The sequence below is a fragment of the Chiloscyllium punctatum genome, chromosome 15, assembly GCF_047496795.1.
Source record: "Chiloscyllium punctatum isolate Juve2018m chromosome 15, sChiPun1.3, whole genome shotgun sequence".
Lineage (NCBI taxonomy): Eukaryota > Metazoa > Chordata > Chondrichthyes > Orectolobiformes > Hemiscylliidae > Chiloscyllium > Chiloscyllium punctatum.
Window position 1 is genome coordinate 14,918,818 of NC_092753.1, and position 24,120 is coordinate 14,942,937.

Genomic DNA, 24,120 nt, shown 5'->3' on the forward strand with positions numbered 1-24,120 from the left:
AATCACATCCACATCCCATGAGTAATGCAAAACAAAATGTTTATCCTTTGTGGATCTAATCTTCACAGTGAACTCTGTTGGTGTGAAATTGGTCTACACAGCATGTCTGGAATGAAATAAACCACCTGTTATAACTTGTATTGATTTGGGAAATATTTCCAAGATTTTAATTTCAGACTGAGTAAACACAGATTTAAGAAGTGATTCATCAAACAGCATTTGATCTATAACCCTGTTGGAAAAGATTGAGTCCAGTGGAAAATTGGCAATTGGGTCCATTCTGCACTGCTGGCACAGACCCTTTCCAACCCCTACTTTTCATAGTTCTGCCTACTCACTCAATCAGTTGATGTGCTTTTGTAACTTTTGGTTCCCATCTATACAACCTACTGCTATCTCATGATTTAGTGTCATCTGTGAGCCCAAATACACAATTCATCCATTATTGTTCAAGAGTCATTGATATAATAGGTGAAAAGCTGAAACTCGAGTACAGATTTCTGGAGAATATCACTTGTCACTCCAAACCAGTCAGAGGTTTCGAATAGTTGCTAGATGAAGAAGGACTTGATTACTGCTGAAGAAGAGAAATGCTGTCACATTGCAAGGCTGAGAAGCTTCGACAGCACGTCTCTGTTTTCAGCTATACTCAGAGAAAATTACTCATATCCCTGCTTTCTATCCTACTGCCCAACTTCCAACTCAAATCAAAAGGCCACCACCAACTCTTTACTCACTCTCTGGTGCAGAACCTTAGGAAATACCTTTTGGTATTTGGTATGTAATTGCTATCCCTTTTTAGCCTATTACAAAGTATACATGCATAACTGTGCACACTTTGCTCATCCTCACATCAATCATACATATGCAGTCAATAAATTTCAATTCCACACACATCAGGTGTACACTTGGACATTCATGTATACAAAAATAGTTTGTTATAGCTTGTTGATCTGCATAGAAGTTGGGAAAATGCTCTGATATGTTTACTTTTTTTCCCGTAGAGAGATCTTGCAATAGAAAAAATAGCAGATGATATTGATGATCCAAATGCCTACAGGTACATTGGTATTTAGAAAATATAAAGATAAACTGTATCCCTACTAAAGTGAATGTAACAATTTTTAGAAGAGAATAAAATAAAAGAGTATGTGAACTGTTAGTGTCAAATATTCAACCTCTTCATTAGGGCCTCAGAATTTTGTGAATGCAGAAAGGCACCAGAGGGAGGTGATAGTCTAATGGTATTATTGCTGGACTATTATCCAGAGACCCAGGTAATATTCTGGGATCCCCCGGTTCAAATCTTGCTATGGCAGATGGTGGAATTTGAATTCAATAAAAATCTGGAATTAAGAATCTAATGATGAAGCCATTATTAATTGTTGGGAAAATGCATTTGGTTGATGAATATCCTTTAAGGAAGGAAATTGCCACCCTTACTGGTCTGGCTTACATGTGAGTCCAGACCCACAGCATTGTGGTTGATTCTTAACTACCCTCTGGAATGGGCAATAAATGCTGGCCTAGCCAGCGATGCCCTTATCCCAAGAATGAACTAAAAAAAAGCGAGTTTTTGTAAGAGTGTAGAATTCTCTGAATAAATGTCTAAATATAACCTTCCTTTCTGGGAAAAAAATTGATAATGGAATGCAGTCATTGATGTTAGGGTCCCAAAGAAGGTCAACTTCAAATTAATGAAAAGGAAATTTCTAATGCTGCCATGGCAAATTTGACTGTTCACCTGCTGAAACTGATTATTCATGTTTAGTAAATTAAAGGTTGAAAATTGCAATCTTCCACTGCACAGGTCTCTCATTAAGGGTCATTAAGGGGATTTTAATTGGAAGAATGCAGGAACCCCACATTCCCACAAACCCTTTGGAAATTTAAAACTTTGGTATTTATCTTATTTCATGTTTTATGGAAATACCTGGAGTGGTTTCTTCAAAAGAAGACATTGGTGAATTTTTTAACAAGCTTCTTAGAAATCACACGACTGATGATAACTGGTGTCGTGGAGAAAATGTAGAGAATCACCAGGAGACGCAGAGAGTTCTTCAAGGAGTAGGTCTTTTGTTTGCAAACAAAAAACCGTGACACTCAGAAAGCAAATTCTTAAATGCCCCCGAACCTCAGGGTCCGTGGCTCTTTATACATCATGTTTTTGTTAGCTTATCAGCATGTCCAACTGTGTTAATCAGAATTACCTCACTCCAGCTATACAATAAACCAATGATGTTAGTTCCCATTATCTCTCTCTTTCTGCCACGATGGTTTATCCTACATTGTACTTATATTATTCTAATATCACAATTAGATATTTTACTGTCACCTCTGCAACAATGGTCTTTCATCCCAGACCCTTCTTAATATTATTCTAATGTCATAATTAGATATTTTACTGTCAAGGGTCTCAAGCAGGCTGACTCTACTAACTATTAGTTAACTATTTAATGTCATGCCTTAAATATTTATTGTCACGACCTGTCCCAATCTGCCATGATGTTATTTAGCATGCAAGGTGGAGTTTACTAACTGTTATCTCATCTCGCCATAGTGACCTTTCAGCCCCAACCTTATTCTGATGATTGGTGGAGGAGCATTCCATTATTCTTATCTCATCCTGCCACACTGACCTTTTGACTAGTGTAGCATTCCACAGACCCCTTGCAACAGATTGCCAGTGGTCTTCATGCTTTAACCCTTCCCATGCTTTATGCTCTTTAGTTTCCATACTTGTTGCTTTGTTGGCAGTGTTTTTGAACAGGATATGGCTTGGAGAGGTTCTTGATTTATCTGGTTGAGTTGGAGGGATGTCTACTAAGAAAACATTGCCCAACTGATCTTTCCCAGTGCTGCAATTATACAGGATCAACTTGGCTAGGGCATGAGATGTCTTGGGGTCATGAAAGACACTTTAGAGATTTCTATGCTAAATCCTTCAGTGCTGTTTGAGTCCTGTAATTGTACTGCATTTCTTATAGTAACAGTATCTTAGAATCATTACAGTGTAAAAGGAGATCATTCAGCCCATCTGGTTTGCATTGGCTCTCTGAGCATTTCGATTTCAGGCTGATTTCCTGCCTTTTCTTCGTAACCCTGTGCACTGTTTCTATTTGAGTAATTACTAAATGCCCTCTTGAATAACTTAGTTAAATCTGCCTCCACCACATCTCTGGGTAGTGCATTCCAGAACCGTTGCTAGTCACTTGCTATGTGAAAAAGCTTTTTCTCGCCACACATTTGCTTAGTTTACAAAAACCCTTTATAACTATCCCCTCTTTTTTTCATCTGTTTAAAAGCAGGAACAATTTCTCCCTACCTACTTTGTCCAGATCCTCGTGATTTTGAAAATTTCTATTGAATCTTGTTAGCCTTCTCCTCTCCAAGGAAAGCAGTCCCATTTTCTCCAATATATCCCCATGACTGGAGTCTCTCATCCCTGGAACTATTTTTGTACATCGCTTTAGCATTCTTTCCAGTGCCTTCACTTTCTTCCGGAATTGTTGTGTCCAGAACCCCAACTGCGGTCTAACTCTTGTGTAAGCCCATTATAATCTCCCTTCACTTGTTGACAATGATCCTACTAATAAAATCGTAGGGGCAGAAGTAGAGCATTCAACCCATTGAGTCTGCTCTGCCATTCAATGAGATCATGGCTGATGAAGCTTTGTTAATTACTCTCTCTTCATAGAATCCCTGCGTATGAAAGCAGGCTATTCGACCCATCGAGTCCAGACTGATCTTCTGAAGAGCATCCCACCCAGACCCATCCCTAATTCTACCCCTACAACCCGACATTTTCCATGACCAGCCCACCTAACCTGCACATCTTTGGATTGTGGAAGGAAACCAGAGCACCCGATGGAAACCCATGCAGATACGGGGAGAATGTGTAAACTCCACACAGATAGTCACCCAAGGGTGGGATCAAACCAATGTTTCTGGTGCTGTGAGGCAGCAGTGCTAACCACTGTGCCGTTCTTCTTGCCACATTTAATGACATATGCACATGTCCACTCAGGCCTCCCTGCTCTTTCACATCCTTTAGAATAATGCTCTTTATTTAATACTGTCACTCTGCTTTTTTTGTACAAGGTACGTTGCACTTCTCTGCATTGAAATTAATCTGCTCCCATTGCCCATTCTTCCAAGTAGTCAATATCATTTTAGAAGTTCAATGCTGTCCTTCTCTCAGTTTAAAATTCTCCCAAATTACATGTCATCTGCAAGTTTTGAAAATGTCCCTTGCACAGGCAAAATCTAGATTATTAATATATATCAGGAAAATTCTCTGTCATAATACTGACCCTTGGGGAGCTCCATTACAGCTCTTCCTCCAACTGGAAAAATACCCATTGACTATCATACTCTGTTTCCTATCTCTCTACCAATTTTGAATCCACATTGCTACTGTCCCTTTTCTCCCATGCCTAAGACTTCCCTCACTAACTTGTTGTGTGGCACCATATGTCCACAAGGACTCTTATCGATTTTTATAGACGCACTATAGAAAGTATTCTATCTGGATGTATCACAGCGTGTTTTTGCAACTGCTGTTCCCAAGACCGCAAGAAACTACAGAGAATCATGAACACAGCCCACTCCATCACACAAACCATCCATTGAGTCCATCTATACTTCCTACTGCCTCGGGAAAGCAACCAACGTAATCAAAGACCCCTCCTATCCCGGTTTTAATCTCTTCCATCCTTGTCCGCCGGGCAGAAGATATAAAAGTTTATATTCACGTACAAATAGATTCAAGAATAGCTTCTTCCCTGCTGTAATCAGATTTCTGAATGGACCTCTTATATTTTAAATTAAATGTTGATCTTGCTGTCTGTGCAACTTCTCTGCAGCCATAATGTTATATTCTTCTCTCTGTTCTATTGCCCTAATGCACTCTGTATGGTATGATCGCAAAACAAAACTTTACACTGTACTGAGGTATATGTGACAATAGTATATCATAATCAAACACCTATCATATTTATGTGATCTACCTCCTGCTGCAATATTTTGGTATGTGCAAGCTAGACATCACAATCAACTTGCAGTGAATGAAAGGATTTTTTTTCTTTTATGCGGCTTTCTTCCAGTTCCACTTCACTCGATCTTAGATTGTGCCCAAGTGATGAAATACAGCCCCAAGGATTCATGCAGATTGGCTCAGACAACACAAATCAGGCTAGGGGAATTTGAAATAAAAAATGTCAGTGTGGCAGAAGTCTGGCCTCTGCCTGCTGACACAGCATATCACTGTGACAACTCTGTAGTTGACCATATGAACTAGCCAGGGTAGCTGATAATGTTAGCACATACTAGCACTTATAGTTCAGTTAGCAGTTATTCTTAATGTTAATGAAATGGTATGATTTGTAGGGGACTGTTTAAACCTCTGAATATTTCTAGTTCAGTTAGCAGTTATTGTTAATGTTAATGAAATGTTAACTCTGTTTTCCTCCCCAGAGATTGCCTGAACCAATGAGTATTTCTAGTATTTTGTATTTTTCTGCTCCCTCCCCTTGGCTGCCCAACCTTTTGAGTTTCTGCAGCAATTTCTCTTTCTGTTTTCTACATTTTGTTCACCTTGACTATTTTCTGAGTAAACTTTAAGGAGAATAGCTGTGGAATTTTATCACTTTTTAAAATTGTTACATCACATTTAGCCTTGAAATTGCTAAAAAGAAAGCAGAGATGGATCAGATTATGAAGTTGGCAGAGGAAAAGAAAGCAAAGAAAAGATTGGAATTGCATGACCTGCGAGATGAGTTTAGAGAACTTCAAATAAAAAATGTGGAACTACCTGAGCATGTTCAGCTCAACAAAGAGGTAGATTTTAATTGTTTGTTTATTATTTAACTTTTGGTTAACCAATAACATCACCGGCTTGAAATAGCAATGATTTCTTTCCCAGAAATATTTTTGTATTAACTGCATTGCACGTTTTGCTGGTTGGCTGACACACCCAGGAGTGGAAATTCATTGACAAACTGAGTGCTTTGTGTTGTAACTGTGCACATCAAAGACAGCATCAATTTAATGAGTCCCATGAAAGAAATTAACAAGAACCAGGCATGGTTAAATTGCATTCACCATTTGGAGGAATACCAATAACCCCAGGAAGTGGCAGGTTCAGTTTTTCTTCAGTAATTCTGGTCCACATTCATTTTCAGTACAGTAATTCATCAACTGATTCTGAAGTTGAGAATCAGTTTGCACTGGAATTGAGTTATTAGTTTAATTTACAATCACTGTGTACTTACTATAATTGCTCAATATTTAAAACCTGAAAGAAGTAGAGTGAAACTTTGCAGCATGGCATAGGTCACAAGGATATGATATTGGGACTAAGATTGGATAGGAGCAGAAAGTTTATATTCCAAGTTATAGCATTTTCAGGACATATTGGAAGGAAGAAAGTAAAGTTGGTTCCATTAGAATCAATCACAGCATGAATATGGAATTATGTTCTGGGCTGCATTAACCCTACAACAATCAAACTGGTGGCCTACTTGCACTGATTCAGAGGAACAAAAGTTTAAAATAAAAGCAACTGAATCTGTACTGTCTGCAATCCAAGTACAAATGATAAAGAGAAATGTTTGACCAGTCTTTTTGTTATTCACTATGGTTATTTACTGAGGAACGGCTGTTAATTGTGATACCAGTATAACTTCCTGCACTTCATTCAAAAATCCGATGATTGATCTTTCTTTTGCGCACCTCCTGTACAGCCATAATCTTATATGCCTCACTCTGTCTGAACATCTGTGATCTGAATGTCCTTATATATTATGATCTGCTTGCACTGCAAGCAAATAAAAAGCTTTTCACTGTACTTAGGTACATGTGACAACAATGAATCAAATCAAATCTTTCACATTATTATAGACCAGACCAGACCCCCTCAAATCATTTCAAAAAAGTAGCCCGAACCCGAACTTTACTGGTTGTTTTAAGCAGGATATTCCAGGAGTGTTGCAGCTGTCCCAATCACTTTGTTTGAAACAAAACAGAATTTATTTGCAAGATGATGGAATGAAACATAAACTAAAGAGAACAGAATAAAGAATAACACTATCTGAAAATCCAACAGATTATCCCAACTTAATGATGCTGTTCTAAATTCCTGCAACAATCCCCATAAACACCCCTTGACAAAAAAGGTGATTTCAAACACCGGGGTCCTACTGGAGAGCGAGAGATGGCAGAGAGATTCAGCATGGAACATCTTCTTCCATGTAGCTATTTCTTGGATCAGCAGCCTGAAACTGACTGCTTGCTTTCAGTGAACAGCCAGACTGCTAAAACCAAACCAAACCAGAGAAAAGCTGAGCTAGGAGAACTGGCCACCCTGCTTTCATTGTACAAGTGTTTTTTTGAAACTAGAAAGCCTTTTTCATTGAGACAGTATCTGTTAGCTATGATCAAACTGACCCTAAAACCCTTAAAACCTGGACTTTTTGGAATCGCTGCTTTTACAACCTTTCTGAAAAAAAAACCAAGGACAGCATAACCTTGCTAAAAGAATGGCATCATTACAACATCATTAAAACCGATAGATATCTCATCAAAAATAACACTCCACTGGTAATACACTAAACCTCGGCTACAAACTCAGCTGTTTGAATGGGCTTGAACACAATCTTCAGACCTTGAGGCAGAAGAATAATCACTGAGCAAAGGCTCACACTCAGTACCTCTAAAATTGTCTTGAATCTTGGAACCATAAAGTTTATATCCACATTTTCAATTGACTTCCTTAGCTTCATGACCTTCCATCTATCCACATAAAATTTGTCAGTCAGCAGTTCATCTTCCCAATTTTGCCTGATTCAATGTATGTTCCTATGTTCCCATTTGCATTTAATGCTGTCATTTGTCACACTTACTTCTATTAGGATTTTGAGCTGGATCGGCAGATTCGAGAAGAGGTTGAAAAACAAATTACTGATCGGATTGAGTTAGTTTATAAAGAAATGGCATGGGAACAGGAAAAGTATCACATTGGCCTTCAAAAGCTTCAAGCTAGGTAATGTATTGAATATGAACATTAATTTTAAAAATGTTCATGACGTTACCATATGGGAGGAATTAACATGCCTATAATAGGTATGGGCCTGTAGTTGCAGTACTGCTTGCTCAGCAACATGAAGAAGAGGAGGCAGGAAGGAGAAAGTCTCACAGGAGGAAGGAGAAAGTCTCACAGGAGGAAGGAAGGACCACCACAGAAGATCCTGCCCATTTGGTTTGGAGGGAAATTTGCTGGAGGTGCTGTTCTATGTATCTGCTGTTCTTGTACTAGATGGGAGAGGTCATGGTTTGGAAGATGCTGACGCAAGTGCCATTGGTGAGTTGCTGCAGTGAATCTTCCATTGAATGCAATGTCCTAGGGATCAGTGGTGTACAGATAAACTCCAACAATTGGTGCTGAGAGAGGTGCGCTGAGTGACAAACCCAGGGATCAGTGTTAAGGAGGTATGAGTCAAGAGTGTGGTGCTGGAAGGTATGCTGAGTGTTCCAGAAATCAGTGCCAAGAGTGTACTACATGGAGTTTCTTAGTATTTGGTGTTGGAGGAGATGTGACAATGATTTCAAAATTATGAAAGGAATAAAGGGAGAACCTGTAAATGATCAAGATCCAGCGAGCACCGATTTAATGTGTTTTCCAAAAGAAGAAATGTAAGCCAAGAAAATCTTTTTCACACAGCAGGCATTTAGGGCCCAAGCACTACTTGAATGTATGGTGAAGGCAAGTTCAATTAAGGCAATCATGAGGGCGCTAGATGATTATTTAAAGAGAAACAGTGTGCAAGGTTATGGGAAAAGACACTAAATTAAAATGCTCGGTGCAGACATGATAGGCTAAATGGCCTCCTTCTGCACCATAATAATTCTGTGCTAATGTATTGAGTGGAATGTCTCCGGGATTGGTGTTAGTGATCTTTATTGAATGGAGTGTCCCAGAGATCAACGCTGAGATATTTACTGAGTGCATGGTCTCCAGGATCACTGCTAAGAAAATATTTTGAGTGGAATACCAACTTCAGTCTTCAGTCCCACCACAAACTCCTCACCTTTACAACTGAGCGTAGCCCCAAATTCAGCTGAACCATGCTTTTGCAATGTTGATGTATGGTTTGATCTTAACTTGAGCTCCTCGTCCTGCTATCACAATGACTATGTGACAATGTAGACTATAGAATTTTAATAATTTCATGGTTTGGAAACATTAACAAAGATAAACTGTTACACATAGGTTGAAAAAAAGCAGCAATAATTCTTTTTGGGATAAACTGTTTCTTGAGATGAATGGAACAATGAGAAACTTTTATAAAAAGGGGTTACAACAACATGTGAATTGACCATCCTTTCGAAGAAGGTACATAAACTGTTTTCTGGAAGTGGGGAGATAACACTTTTTTGATAATCTGCTGACTCATGGCAAATACGCAGAAGTAATGTTCTGAAGTAAAGGGGTTAATTGCAGGTAAATGCTGTGTTTTAAACACATAGCTAACCCCGAATGTAACAAGGAAGAAAGGAGCTATTTTGGATAAGAAGGCAAGCTGCAGACTTGAAGTCTCCAAAAGTATAATCAATTTTGGGGAACAATGCCATACTACAAACTTGAAACATAGAAAACTGTATAAGAACCCAACACTAGAACAACGCAATGGCAGAATTTTGAAGAATAATGCTGTAGAAAGACTGAACACTGGAAACTTTCAGAGACAGACTACTATTGATTGAAAGACAAAGGTGAGGACTGCAGATGCTGGCGATCAGAGCCAAGATTAGAGTGGTGCTGGAAAAGCACAGCAGGTCAGACAGTATCCGAGGAGCAGGAAAACCGACGTTTTGGGCAAAAGCCCTTCATCAGGTTTCTAATCTTACCATTGGTTGAAATCCTGGCCAGATTTCATGATTATTTGGGTAATGGTCAAGTTGGTTTTCAGGCTTATAATTGCTTACTTGAGGGATCTTAATAAAGTTTAGGGGTCAGTGCTGGGTCCATTGATGTTTGTTATCTATATCAATGACTTGGATGAGAATGTACAAGGCATGATTAAGTTTGCAGAATACAGTAAAATAGGCGGTATTGTAGATAGTGAGGAAGGTTGTCAGAAATTGCAGCAGGATCTTAATCAGCTGGGGAGGTGGCCTGAGAAATGGCAAATGGAGTTTAATATAAGTAAGTGTGAGGTCTTGCGTTTTGGAAAGTCAAATCAAGATCGGAGTTTCATTGTAAATGGTAGGTCTTAAGGAGTGTAGTGGAACAGAGAGACCTTAGAATTCAGGGGCACGGTTCTCTAAAGTGGAGTCACAGGTAGACAGGGCAGTGAAGAAGATTTTTGGTACAGTGGACTTCATCAGTCAGGGCATTGAGTATAGAAGTTGAGAAGTTATGTTGCAGTTGTACAGGATGTGGGTGTGGTCGCACTTGGAGTTATGTGTTCACTTTTGGTCACCTTGCTATAGGAAGGATGTTATTAAACTGGCAAGAGTGCACAAGAAGTTTACAAGGATGTTGCCAGGATTCAGTGGGAGAGATCAGACAAGCTAGGACTTTTCTCTTGAGAGCATAGGAGACTGACGGGGTATCTTATAGAAGTGTATAAGATCATGAGAGGCATGGATCGGGTGAATACACTCATTATTTTTCCCAGGGTTGTGAATTGAGGCCTAGAGGGCATCAGTTTAAGGTTAGAGGGGAAGAATGAAAGGGAACCTGAGGGACAACTTTTGTTTTTTTACACAGAGGATGATGCACACATGGAATGACCTGCCAGTGGAAGTGGTTGAGGTGGGTACATTAACAACATTTAAAAGCATTTGGACAAATAAATGGATAGAAAAGGTTTAGAAGGATAGGGGCCAGGTGCAGAGAAATGGGGTTAGAGTGAATGGACATTTTTGTCAACCAGCTTGGGCCAAAGTGCCTGTCTCTGTGCTGTCAGACTCTCTGACTCTAAATACTTATTTAAGTATTTGATTGTCTGTGAGATTTCTTAAAAAGTAGCTGCATTAAAGGTAACTTGTAGTATTTTGCTTCCACATTAAAATGTAAAGTTTTTTGATGTATGAAATGGTAACTTACGATGTTGCTTTATGATACCAAGACTTTTGGGGATAGAGTGGAAAACTGGAGTTGAGTAGAAGATCAGCCATGATCTAGCTGAATGGCAGAGCAAGCTCAAAAGGCTGAATACTCTACTCCTGATCCAGTTTCCCTTGTTCCTTCAGGACAGCCTGTGCAACCCACATCTTCGATCACAACCAAGAACTATCCTGTGCTTCTTCTTGCAAATCTTCAGATTGGCAATAAAATAAAAATTAGTATCAAAATAGTTTATCGACAATTGATTAACTGCTCAAAGCTTTCCAGAGAAAACCTTTCAGAATTATATTCTGTGCACAAATAGTGATTGGAACTTTATTTAGAGAGTGACAATGATTTCTATAATGGTATTCAGGATATGGGTCAAAGATGTGTTTATGGAGATAAGTAACAGTTGACAAGTGATTTCATTGTATGTTGGACCAAGCTTGAATGACTAGGTAGGCTGCTCCTGTTTATGTGTGTTGCAGTAACAGTACATAGCAGTGGTATTTTACAGAATTTGGTAACATTTTAATAACAGTACTTGAGTAAGAAAAAGAACAAACTTGCATTATATACTGCTCTTAACATCTCAGAATGTGGCAGAGTATTCACATCCAACTAATTCCATTTGAAATATTACAGCTTCTGTAATACTGGTCAATTTAGCATTCAATTTACATATAGGTTGCACATACAGCAATGTGAATTAGGTTGATGGGCACTGTTCTCCTACTCCTTTCAAGAATCAGCGATTCACAGAATCCCTACAAAGTGGAAGCAGGCCATTTGGGTCATCGAATCCACAATGACCCCCAAAGAGCATCCCACCACACCCACCCCTTACCTTATCCCTGTAATCCTGTATTTTCCATGGCTAATCCACCTAGCCTGGACATTTTTAGACTGTGGAAGGAAACTGAAGCACTTGGAGAAATTCCACGCAGACACATGGAGAATGTGCAAACTCCACACAGACAGTCGCCTGAGTCTGGAATCAAACCCGGGTCCCTGGCGCTGTGAGGCAGCAGTATTAGCCACTGAGCCACCGTGCCACCCAAGTTCTGTCCAGAATCATCAGCTAATCACTTTCTCCTTCACAGTCATCTATCACCGGTCAGAACTGTGGCAGCCTCTGCTCCATCACTTATACATGGAATTCAAGGGAAATCTTGGCTCACATTTGACTGTGGCTTCTTCTCTGACAGATCAATCATGGTCACAGGAAGGTTGTGCTATGACCACCCTTATCTCTCCTCTACTTGTTGGACTGCTTCACACAGTCCAAAAGAGGTAGTGTTCTGATGGAAAAACATGATGAAAAATGTGACAAAGACATGATGACAGGAAGCCAAGTCTTGCATGTAAACATTACTTTATATAAATGATTTGGATGACAATGTAGGAAGCATGAGTCTAGATTAGAGTGGTGCTGATCCTGATGAAGGGCTTTTGCCCGAAACGTAGATTTTCCTACTCGGATACTGCCTAACCTGCTGTGCTTTTCCAGCACCACTCTAATCTAGACTCTGATCTCCAGTATCTGCAGTCCTTACTTTTGTCTAATATAGGAAGCATGTTTAGTAGGTTTGTGGAATTCCTTGTTATTAGCTCCTGATTTGTTCCAGGGATGTCATTTTGAAAGGCCAATCCTGTCTTTCACAGGGGCTTTCTTTATTCTGCATAGAGATTGGAGTCATGTGCTTGACAAGAATTATCATTAGACAATATCATATGATTACCAGAAATCAACCCTTATCAAATAGCGAAGAAGGCGTTTGGTTTGCTTTCCTTTATTGGTCAGAGTATTGAGTACAGGAATCGGGAGGTCATGTTGCGGCTATACAGGACATTGGTTAGGCCACTGTTGGGATATTGCGTGCAATTCTGGTCTCCTTCTTATTGAAAAGGTGTTGTGAAACTTAAAACGGTTCAGAAAAGATTTACAAGGATTTTGCCAGGGTTGGAGTATTTGAGCTATAGGGAGAGGCTGAATAGGCTGGGGCTGTTTTCCCTGGAGAGTCAGAGGCTGAGGGGTGATCTCATAGAGGTTTATACAATCATGAGAGACATGGATAGGATAAATAGGCAAAGTCTTTTCCCTGGGGTGGGTGAGTCCAGAGCTAGAGGGCATAGGTTTATGGTGAGAGGGGAAAGATATAAAAGAGACCTAAGGGGCAACGTTTTCACACACAGGATGGTACGGGTATGGAATGAGCTGCCAGAGGAAGTGGTGGAGGTTGGTACAGTTGCAACATTTAAAAGGCATTTGGATGGGTATATGAAAAGGAAGGGTTTGGAGGGATATGGGCGAGGTGCTGGCAGGTGGGACTAGATTGGGTTGGGATATCTGGTCGGTATGGACAAGTTGGACCGAAGGGTCTGTTTCCGTGCTGTACATCTCTATGACTTTATGACATTAGAATTGGTGGTATGGTGGACAGTAAAGAAGATTATCTAAGAGTACAACAGGATCTTAACCAATTGTACCAAATGGCTAAGGAGTGTCAGATGGAGTTTAATTTAGATAAATGCGAGGTGCTGCATGTTGGTAAGACGAACAAGGGCAGGAGTTACACACAGAGAGCTCAACAACACCTAAGGGTTCAGATGCATAGTTTATTGAAAATGACGTCATAGGTAGACGGGGTGATGAAGGAGACGTTTGACATGCTTGCCTTCATTGGTCAGGACACTGAATATAGGAATTGGATCATCATGTTGCAGCTGTACAGGACATTAGTGAGGCCACCTTTGGAGTACAGTTCTGGTTGCTCTGCTATGGGAAGGATATTATTAAATTGGAAAGCATGCAGGGAAGACTTAGATGAATACTACTGGGTATGGAGGGTTTGAGTTGTAAGGAGAGGCTGGATAGGGTGGGACGGTTTCACCTGGAGCATAGGAGGTTAAGGGGTGTCCTTTGTAAGACTATGTGGGGCATAGGTAAGGTGAATAACAAAGGTGTTTTCCACAGGGTAGGGAAGTTCAAAACTAAGGGACATAATTTTAAGGTGAGAGGAGTAAGATTTAAGAGGGATCTGAGGGGCAACTGTTTCACATAGAGGGTGGGTCTTACGTGGAATGAACTGCTAGAGGAACAGGTACAGTTACAACATTTAAAAAGCACTTGGAAAGGTACATGAATAGGAAAGACATATGGGAATATGAGCCAAACGTAGGAAAGTGTGGCTAATTTAGTTTGGGAAACCTGGTCAGCATGGTCGAGTTGGAATGAAGAATCTGTTTCCATGCTGTATGACCCTATGACATATTTAGTAAAAGACAGTGAGATGCCTCAATTTTAAGAAATAATGCCAAATTAGCTGTTGGTATTCCCACAGATTTCGAAATGCAGTGGAGTTTGACTTGATCGTTGTGCATTGCTTTGAAAGTGACCATAAGGTATCAACCTACCGAGTAACATCCTTGTCTGAAAAGTATCACCAGTTGAAGATTGACATGTTGAGGAAGAGCCTGATACAGGTTGACCAGAAAAGCAAAGAGAACCTTTTTAAGGAAAGCAAAACAACAGGTAATCTCTTTTCAAGAAATGTTCAGTGACCCTATTCTACTTAAATTGAAACAATGGCCTTAATGAGTTATATCATACACCACAGCAATTTGCTAACTAGTTTTAATCGCAACACTTGGTATGTTTAGATACAAATTATTCAAATCTGCTTCTGGTTTTTCTTTTCACGTATCCTCAATCCTTTGGTTTCTGCTTCTTTGTTTTCTCCTGCTTCTTCTTTCAACTCCCTTTCCCATCAAGATTAATCATGCTACCTAAGCCTTGTTTAAGTGAAGCTAATCTATCATTTACAGAACATTTATGTTCCAAACCTGATTCCAGTATCAATGTGCTGTTTTTGAAGACTTCTAACTTTGTAGTTAATGTGGCATTGATTTGCTTTGGTTAGTGTGGTTTCTTTTCTGCAGCAACCTTTTTGTTAGGAAACAAAGGTTGCAACTTCTTCCAATTCTCCATCTTGATGGGCCCAGATTACCTGGTGCTATGATATTGTGGCCATAACAGAGACAGGAACGGTTGCTGGATGTTCCAGGGTATAGAGCATTTAAAAAGAATAGGGAAGGGGGAAAAAGTGGAAGGGGTGTAGCACTATTAATCAGAGAGGGTATCACAGCTACAGAAACTTCCATTGTCGAGGAAGATCTGCCTACCTAGTCAGTATAGGTGGAAATTAGGAACAGCAAGGGACCAGTCACCTCGTTGGGGGTTTACTACAGGCCCCTCAATAGCAGCAGGGAGATTGAAGAAAGCATAGGTCGGCAGATTTTGGAAAAGTGTGGGCGTAGTTGTAATGGGTGACTTTAACTTTCCCAATATTGATTGGAACCTCCTTCTAGCAGAAGATTTGAATGGAGCTGTTTTTGTAAGGTGTGTTCAGGAGGGTTTCCTAACTCAGTACGTTGACAGGCCGACGAGGGGAGAGGCCATTCTAGACTTGGTGCTCGGAAACGAGCCGGGGCAGGTATCAGATCTTGTGGTGAGGGAGCATTTTGGTGATAGTGACCACAACTGCCTCACATTCTACATAGCTATGGAGAAGGAGAGGATCAGGCAAAATGGGAGGATATTTAATTGGGGAAGAGGGAACTATGATGCGATTAGACATGAGTTAGGAAGCATGGACTGGGAGCAATTGTTCCATGGTAAAGGCACTATAGACATGTGGAGACTGTTTAAGGAACAGTTGTTGCGAGTGATGAATAAATATGTCCCTCTGAGACAGGCAAGAAGGGGTAAGATAAAGGAATCTTGGATGACGAGAGCGGTGGAGCTTCTCGTCAAAAGGAAGAAGGTAGCTTACATAAGGTGGAGGAAGCTAGGGTCAAGCTCAGCTCTTGAGAATTACAGGCAGGTGAGGAAGGAGCTCAAAAATGGTCTGAGGAGAGCCAGGAGGGGCACGAGAAAGGCTTGGCAGAATGGATTAGGGAGAACACAAAGGCATTTTACACTTATGTGAGGAATAAGAGAATGGTGAAAGAAAGAGTAGGGCCAATCAGGGAAAGCACAGGGAACTTGTGTGTGGAGTCTGAGGAGGTAGGGGAAGCCCTAAATGAGTTTTTTGCTTATGTCTTTATGAAAGAAACAAACTTTGTAGTGAATGAAACCTTTGAAGAGCAGGTGTGCATGCTGGAATGGATAGAGATAGAGGAAGCTGATGTGCTGAAAATTTTGTCAAACATTAAGATTGACAAGTCGCCAGGCCCAGACCAGATTTGTCCTCGGCTGCTTTGGGAAACGAGAAATGCAATTTCTTCGCCACTTGCGAAGATCTTTACATCCTCGCTCTCCACTGGAGTCGTACCTGAGGACTGGAGAGAGGCAAATGTAATTCCTCTCTTCAAGAAAGGAAATAGGGAAATCCCTGGCAATTACAGACCAGTAAGTCTCACGTCTGTCGTCTGCAAGGTGTTAGAAAGGATTCTGAGGGCTAGGATTTATGACCATCTGGAAGAGCATGGCTTGATTAAATGCAGTCAACACAGCTTTGTGAGGGGCAGGTCATGCCTCACAAACTTTATCGAGTTCTTTGAGGATGTGACTAGAAAGGTTGATGAGGGTCGAGCTGTGGATGTGGTGTATATGGACTTCAGCAAGGCATTTGATAAGGTTCCCCATGGTAGGCTCATTCATAAGGTCAGGAGGAATGGGATACAGGGGAACTTAGCTGTCTGGATACAGAACTGGCTGGCCAACAGAAGACAGTGAGTGGTAGTAGAAGGAAAATATTCTGCCTGGAAGTCAGTAGTAAGTGGTGTTCCACGGGGATCTGTCCTTGGGCCGCTACTGTTTGTAATTTTTATTAATGACTTGGATGAGGGGATTGAAGGATGGGTCAGCAAGTTTGCAGACGACACAAAGGTTGGAGGTGTCGTTGACAGTATAGAGGGCTGTTGTAGGCTGCAGCGGGATATTGACAGGATGCAGAGATGGGCTGAGAGGTGGCAGATGGAGTTCAACCTGGATAAATGCGAGGTGATGCATTTTGGAAGGTCGAATTTGAAAGCTGAGTACAGGATTAAGGATAAGATTCTTGGCAGTGTGGAGGAACAGAGGGATCTTGGTGTGCAGGTACATAGATCCCTTAAAATGGCCACCCAAGTGGACAGGGTTGTTAAGAAAGCATATGGTGTTTTGGCTTTCATTAACAGGGGGATTGAGTTTAAGAGTCATGAGATCTTGTTGCAACTCTATAAAACTTTGGTTCGACCGCACTTGGAATACTGCGTCCAGTTCTGGTCGCCCTATTGTAGGAAAGATGTGGATGCTTTGGAGAGGGTTCAGAGGAGGTTTACCAGGATGCTGCCTGGACTGGAGGGCTTATCTTATGAAGATAGGTTGACTGAGCTCAGACTTTTTTCATTGGAGAAAAGGAGGAGGAGAGGGGACCTAATTGAGGTATACAAGATAATGAGAGTTATAGATAGAGTCGATAGCCAGAGACTATTTCCCAGGGCAGAAATGACTAACACGAGGGGTCATAGTTTTAAGCTGGTTGGAGGAAAGTATAGAGGGGATGTCAGAGGCGGGTTCTTTACACAGAGAGTTGTAAGAGCATGGAATGTGTTGCCAGCAGCAGTTATGGAAGCAAGGTCATTGGGGACATTTAAGAGACTGCTGGACATGCATATGGTCACAGAAATTTGAGGGTGCATATATGAGGATCAATGGTCAGCACAACATGGTGGACTGAAGGGCCTGTTCTGTGCTGTCCTGTTCTATGTTCTATGTTCTATTACCACTGAAGGCCTTGTGATTTGCTGTTAATGAGATCCTACGTTTTCAGTTGCAGCTTTTGCATGAAAGAATGGGTACAACAACTTAATTTCTGATTAATCACTGCTCTCTCTCCTTTAGGCATTGATAAGGAAGAGACTGCAGAACAGGACCTGGATGTCCATCTGTTGAAAGGTACACAACATCCACAAGCAAAAGTGACTGCTGGATTGCGGCAAGTTGAAAGACTGATAAACAATTCAGAGAAAGCAAAAATCAAAATTGACCAGAGGAAAAACGAATGGAAACAGCTGTGAGGGTTTTTTCTTTGTTTCTTTAAACTATTTAAATATTTTTGCTTTTCTATGAGGGTATTAAAGAAAGCAGGTCTGTAAAATATATAGACTTGTTGGTGTATTCCATGTTACTCCTTGATTTCCTTAATTCCAACATTGGTGGACATGTCTTCAACCACCTGGGTCCTAAACTCTGGAACTCCCTCCCTGAACCTTTCCATCTCTTAACTTAACTGCCCTTTTTTAAGATGCTTCTTAATGGGGTAGGTGATGGTGTGGTGGTTATATAATCCAGTCGCTCAGTGTAATGCTCCAGGCACGTGAGTTCAAATCCTTCAGACTGGAGGCCTGTGACCAGTGGAGTGCCACAAGGATCGGTGCTGGGTTCTTGACTTTTTGTCATTTACATAAATGATTTGGATGTGAGCATAAGAGGTACACTTAGTAAATTCGCAGATGACACCAAAATTGGAGGTGTAGTGGACAGCGAAGAGGGTAACCTCAGATTACAACAGGATCTTGACCAGATGGGCCAATGGGCTGAGAAGTGGCAGATGGAGTTTAATTCAGATAAATGCGAGGTGCTGCATTTTGGGAAAGTAAATCTTAGCAGGACTTATACACTTAATGGTAAGGTCCTAGGGAGTGTTGCTGAACAAAGAAACCTTGGAGTGCAGGTTAATAGCACCTTGAAAGTGGAGTCGCAGGTAGATAGGATAGTGAAGAAGGTGTTTGGTATGCTTTCCTTTATTGGCCAGAGTATTGAGTACAGGAGTTGGGAGGTCATGTTGCGGCTGTACAGGATATTGGTTAGGCCACTGTTGGAATATTGCATGCAATTCTGGTCTCCTTCCTATCGGAAAGATGTTGTGAAACTTGAAAGGGTTCAGAAAAGATTTACAAGGATGTTGCCAGGGTTGGAGGATTTGAGCTATAGGGAGAGGCTGAACAGGCTGGGGCTGTTTTCCCTGGAGCGTCGGAGGCGGAGGGGTGACCTTATAGAGGTTTATAAAATTATGGAGGGGCATGGATAGAGTAAATAGGCAAAGTCTTTGCCCTGGGGTCAGGGAGTCCAGAAGTAGAGGGCATAGGTTCAGGATGAGAGGGGAAAGATGTAAAAGAGACCTAAGGGGCAACTTTTTCACACAGAGGGTGGTACAGGTATGGAATGAGCTGCCAGAGGATGTGGTGGAGGCTGGTACAATTGCAACATTTAAGAGGCATTTGGATGGGTATATGAATAGGAAGGGTTTGGAAAGATATGGGCCGGGTGCTGGCAGGTGGGACTAGACTGGGTTGGGATATCTGGTCGGCATGGACAGGTTGGATTGAAGGGTCTGTTTCCATGCTGTAAGTCTCTATGAGTCTATGACTATGAATGCAATTAATAAACCTGGAATATAACTAGTCTCAGTAATGGTGACCAGGATTTACACAGTTCATGGCTGGGTTCTGCAGGGTGTTGTTGAACAGAGTGACCTAGTGGTGCAGGTTCATTGTTCCTTGAAAGTGGTGTTGCAAGCAGACACAGTGGTGAAGAAAGTGTTTGGTGTGCTTGTCTTCATTGGCCAATGCATTGAGTATAGTTGGTATGCCATGTTGCACCTGTACAAGACATTGGTGAGGCCACTTTTAAAAAACTGCGTACAATTCTGTTTGCCCTGCTAGAGGAAGGATGTTATTAAACTAGATAATACACAAAAAAATTCCCGAGGATGTTGCCACGACTGGAGAGTTTGAGTTATAGGGAAAGGTAGGATAGGGTTGGGACTGCTTTCCCTGGAGCGTTGGAGGCTGAGGGGTGACCTTATAGAGGTTTATAAAATCATGAGGGGCATAGATAGGGTGAATAGCGAAGGTCTTTTTCTATGGATAAGAGAATCCAAAGCTAGAAGGCAGAGGTTTAAGGTGAGAGAGGAAAGATTTAAAAGGGACTTGAAGGCCAACTTTTTCACACAGAGGATTGTGCATGTGTAGAATGAGCTGCCAGAGGAAGTGGTAGAGGTGAGTACAATTATGATACTTAAAAAACGTTTGGACAGGTACATGTGTAAGAAAGGTTTAAGGGATCTGGGCCAAAAGCAGGTAGATGGGGCTAGTTCAGTTTTGGAAACCTGGCGGCATGGATGAGTTGGACCACAAGGCCTATCTGTTGTAAAATTGCATCTAATTCACCCTTTAGAGAAGGAAATCTGCAATCTTTACTACTCTAACCAACAAGAGACTCCAGACCCACAGCAGTGAGGTTGGCTCTTGACTGTTCTCGAAAATGGCCAAGCAAGTTACAAAGTTTAAGACAGTTAAGGGAATGGCAACTGCCTTGACAGCAATATAAACATTTCATGAAAGAATAAAAAAACTCAATATTTACCAAACTCTTAATCCTCTGTTCTATTATTTTGCAATGTGTTTCATATCAGATTCTATTTGCTAATTGTTTTCCATTTTGGAAAGTAGTGAGGACGATGGTTTCCTCACAAGAGTGGCAGCCAGAACTAAATCCGTGGCACCATAGACAATTTGACTGTACAGAGGAACAGGAATGGAAGAGCACAGTTATAGGGGTTTCCATATTCAGAGGATCACACAGGAGTTTACATGGCATTAAATGTGATGTCAGGAGAGTATGTTACCTCCCAAGTGTCAGGGTCAAGGATATCATGGAGCTACTGCAGGAACTCCTTCTGGGGGAGGGAGATCAGCCAGAAATCGCGGCCTACATTGGTGCCAATGACATAGATAGGAATAGGGTTAAGGTCTGGAAAACTGATTTCAGGGATTTAGGAACAAAATTAAAAAACACATGCGCCCTACAGTTCATGGCTGGGTTCTGCAGGGTGTTGTTGAACAGAGTGACCTAGTGGTGCAGGTTCATTGTTCCTTGAAAGTGGTGTTGCAAGCAGATACAGTGGTGAAGAAAGCGTTTGGTGTGCTTGTCTTCATTGGCCAATGCATTGAGTATAGTTGGTATGCCATGTTGCACGTGTACAAGACATTGGTCTTGTACAGGTGCATTGGGTCTGCGCTGACCCTCCGAAGAGCATCCCACCCAGTCCTAGCCACCTCACCTTATTCCCACAGCCCTGCATTTACCGTGGCTAGCCTGGGCATTACAGGCAATTTAGCTTGCCCATTCCACCTAACCTGCACAATTTTGGATTGTGGGAAGAAACAGAAGGCCATGCATACACGGCGAAATATGCAGACTCCACACAGACAGACATTCTCCCAAGGCTGGAATTAGACTTGGATCCCTGGCACTGTGAGCTAGCAATGCTAAGCACTGAGTCACCAAGGATCTCAAGAGTAGTCATTCCAGGATTGTTCCCAGTGCTGTGTGCAGTGATCATAAGAATGATTGGTTGAAAATATACTGGAGAACTGGTGTAGGAAGAAGAGCATCAGATTTCTGAGGAATTGGTATTGGGGCGGATGGGACCTATACAAACAGAACAATTTACATCTTAACAGAACTGGGACTGATATCCTTTCTTGCCAATACTGTTGGGGTGGATTTAATCTAGCCTGTCATGGGATAGGAAACTGTGAAGGTAACAATTGGAAGGAAATAAGTTGGTAACAGGAAATTGAAAAGATGCTGGGGAAGCTAGAAAAGAGGAGAAACTGAGCTGAGCATTGAATACATTCCTAAAGTGGAATGATTTCAAAAGGCACTTGATCTGAGTGCTACAACATTCACAACAAGAACTGACAATCTAAAGACACAAGTAGATATAAGTAGCTATGATCTAATTGCTGTTACAGAAATATGGCTGGATGGTGACCACGAATGGAAACTGAATATTAAAGAATATTTGACATTTAAGAAGGAGAGGCAAGGAGGTGGAGCTGCTCTGGTAATAAGGGATGGGATCAGTACATTGGTGAGAATGGATCCCAGATCATAACAACAAAATGTGTGGAATCTGTTTGATGCTAAGAAACAGCAAGGGACAGCAGACATTGGTTGCAACTACCTATAGGCCACCAAATAGCAGTGGTAGTGTGTGGTGTGGTATTAATTAGAAGTTGAGAGGACTGTGTAGAATGGACAACATAGTATTCATGGGTGACTTAAATCTGCATGTAGACTGGGGAAACCAATTAAGGTCTAAAGCTGTGGTAGAAAGGTTTCTAGAGTATCTTAGGAATGGTTTTCTAGAGCAGTATGCTGAAGAGGCAGAAAGAGGACATGCTACTTTCGATCTGGTATTATGGAATGAAAAAGGGCTAATTAACAACCCTATTGGAAAAGAACGTTTAGGGATGAGTGAACACAAAATGGTAGAATTTTACATTTTGACTGCGAGGTAGTTTATTCTGAATTAAATTTGAACAAGGGCTATTATGAAGGAATGAGGCACAATTAGCTGAGGTGGATTGAGGAAATACAATAAAAGGCATGACTGCACATTGGCAATGTGCAGTCTTTAATGAAATAAGACTGATTTACAGAAACTATGCATTCTTTAAAATGCAAAAAACCCTTGTTTTTTTTTAAAAGAAAAGTCAGTAAACTGCAATTAACAAAGGAAGACCAGAATTGTGGAAAGTTCATAGACAAGGCTTGTAAAGTTGCTAGTCAAGGTTGTAATTTTGATGAATGGGAGGTGTATAGAATACAGCAAAGGAGGACCAAGAAACTGACAAGGAAAAGGAAACTCGAATATGAATGCAATCTATCAAAAAACATAGACTGTAAAAAGCTGCAATAGTTATATAAAACGAATGTGCATCCATTATGGACAAAGTCAGGAGGATTTATAATTGGAAATAGAGAAATGGTAGAGAAGCTAAATTATTCATTTGTGTCTGTTTTCTATGAGGAAGATACCAGAAATCTCCCAGAACTAAAGATTAAGTGTCTTAGGAGAATAAGGAGTTGAAGGAAATTAGCGTTCTTAAAACAATTGTATTGGAGAGATTAATGGGGCTGAAACATGTTAAATCCCCAGGATCTGATGATCTGCAGACCCAGAATGTTGAAGTGGAGGTGGTTTTTGAGATTGTCAACGCATGGGTGATATTCTATAGATTGTGGAATGATTCCTGCAAACCAGAAAGTAGCAATCGTCAGCCCACTATTTAAGAAAAAAAGAGAGAAACCAGGGACCACAAATCTGTTAGCACTTTATCAGTAGTATGAAAAATACTAGAATCTGTTATTTGCTGAGCTTTTCTAGCACTACACTCTCCAGCATCTGCAGTCCTCACCTCCTCCTAGAATCTGTTGTATTTAGTAGGATAAACATACACCAGTTGGCAATGATCTGATTGGGCATATTCAGCAAATGGGAAATTACGTTTGACGGACTTTTTTTTTGAATGTGTCCCCAACAAAAAATGAGTATATTTAAAGCGGAGATTGATAGTTTTCTGATTAGCTGGCATATGGGTTTATGGGGATAAGGTGAGTAAAATGTATTGAAATGTTTGGTCACCTGATGTATTGAATGCTTGGGCAGCCTTGATGGTCTGAATGGCCTACTCCTGTTCATGCTCTTATTTGATCATGTACCACTGAAGTCTTGTGCTGATTTGCTCCGTTCATGTTGATGTGTAGATGGGAATTAGTGTTGTTGTAATGATTGAATTGGTAACAGTTGCTTTCCTTTTTAGTAATTGGTTTGTATTAAATGATAAGCGATGGATGATTAATGGAATTACATGTAAATAAATATTGAGCTTCTTCATGTGCTTTCAACATGACTAGGTATCATCCATTCTCATCATTCATGACAGTATTTTGCTATTAAGATAATGAATTTGCCAAAAGGTGCCAATGAAGGTATTATTGAAATGACTCTGTGATCATCTTATCCTCTGGCAAATTTTGAACATTAGAGGACACAGAAATGGATATTTCAAATTCACCAGCTGGAGATAGCCAACTCTAATCTGATACCTTCAGACTCAGTGACAGTAGTCTGAATAAACTCCAAAGAACTTATGACTGTGCTGCA

General features: G+C 40.8%; 1 protein-coding gene across 1 annotated transcript in view; it reads left to right on the forward strand.

The window, feature by feature from the left end:
• The window catches only part of LOC140485955 (cilia- and flagella-associated protein 44), a 226,664-nt gene that overhangs the window by 147,249 nt on the left and 55,295 nt on the right, over positions 1–24,120 (forward strand). Inside the window, exons 20-24 of the mRNA XM_072584397.1 lie at positions 1,005–1,060; positions 5,676–5,838; positions 7,911–8,041; positions 14,458–14,648; positions 18,003–18,174. Of these exons, the coding sequence (XP_072440498.1) occupies positions 1,005–1,060; positions 5,676–5,838; positions 7,911–8,041; positions 14,458–14,648; positions 18,003–18,174 (713 nt within the window). The remainder of the gene's footprint in view (positions 1–1,004; positions 1,061–5,675; positions 5,839–7,910; positions 8,042–14,457; positions 14,649–18,002; positions 18,175–24,120) is intronic.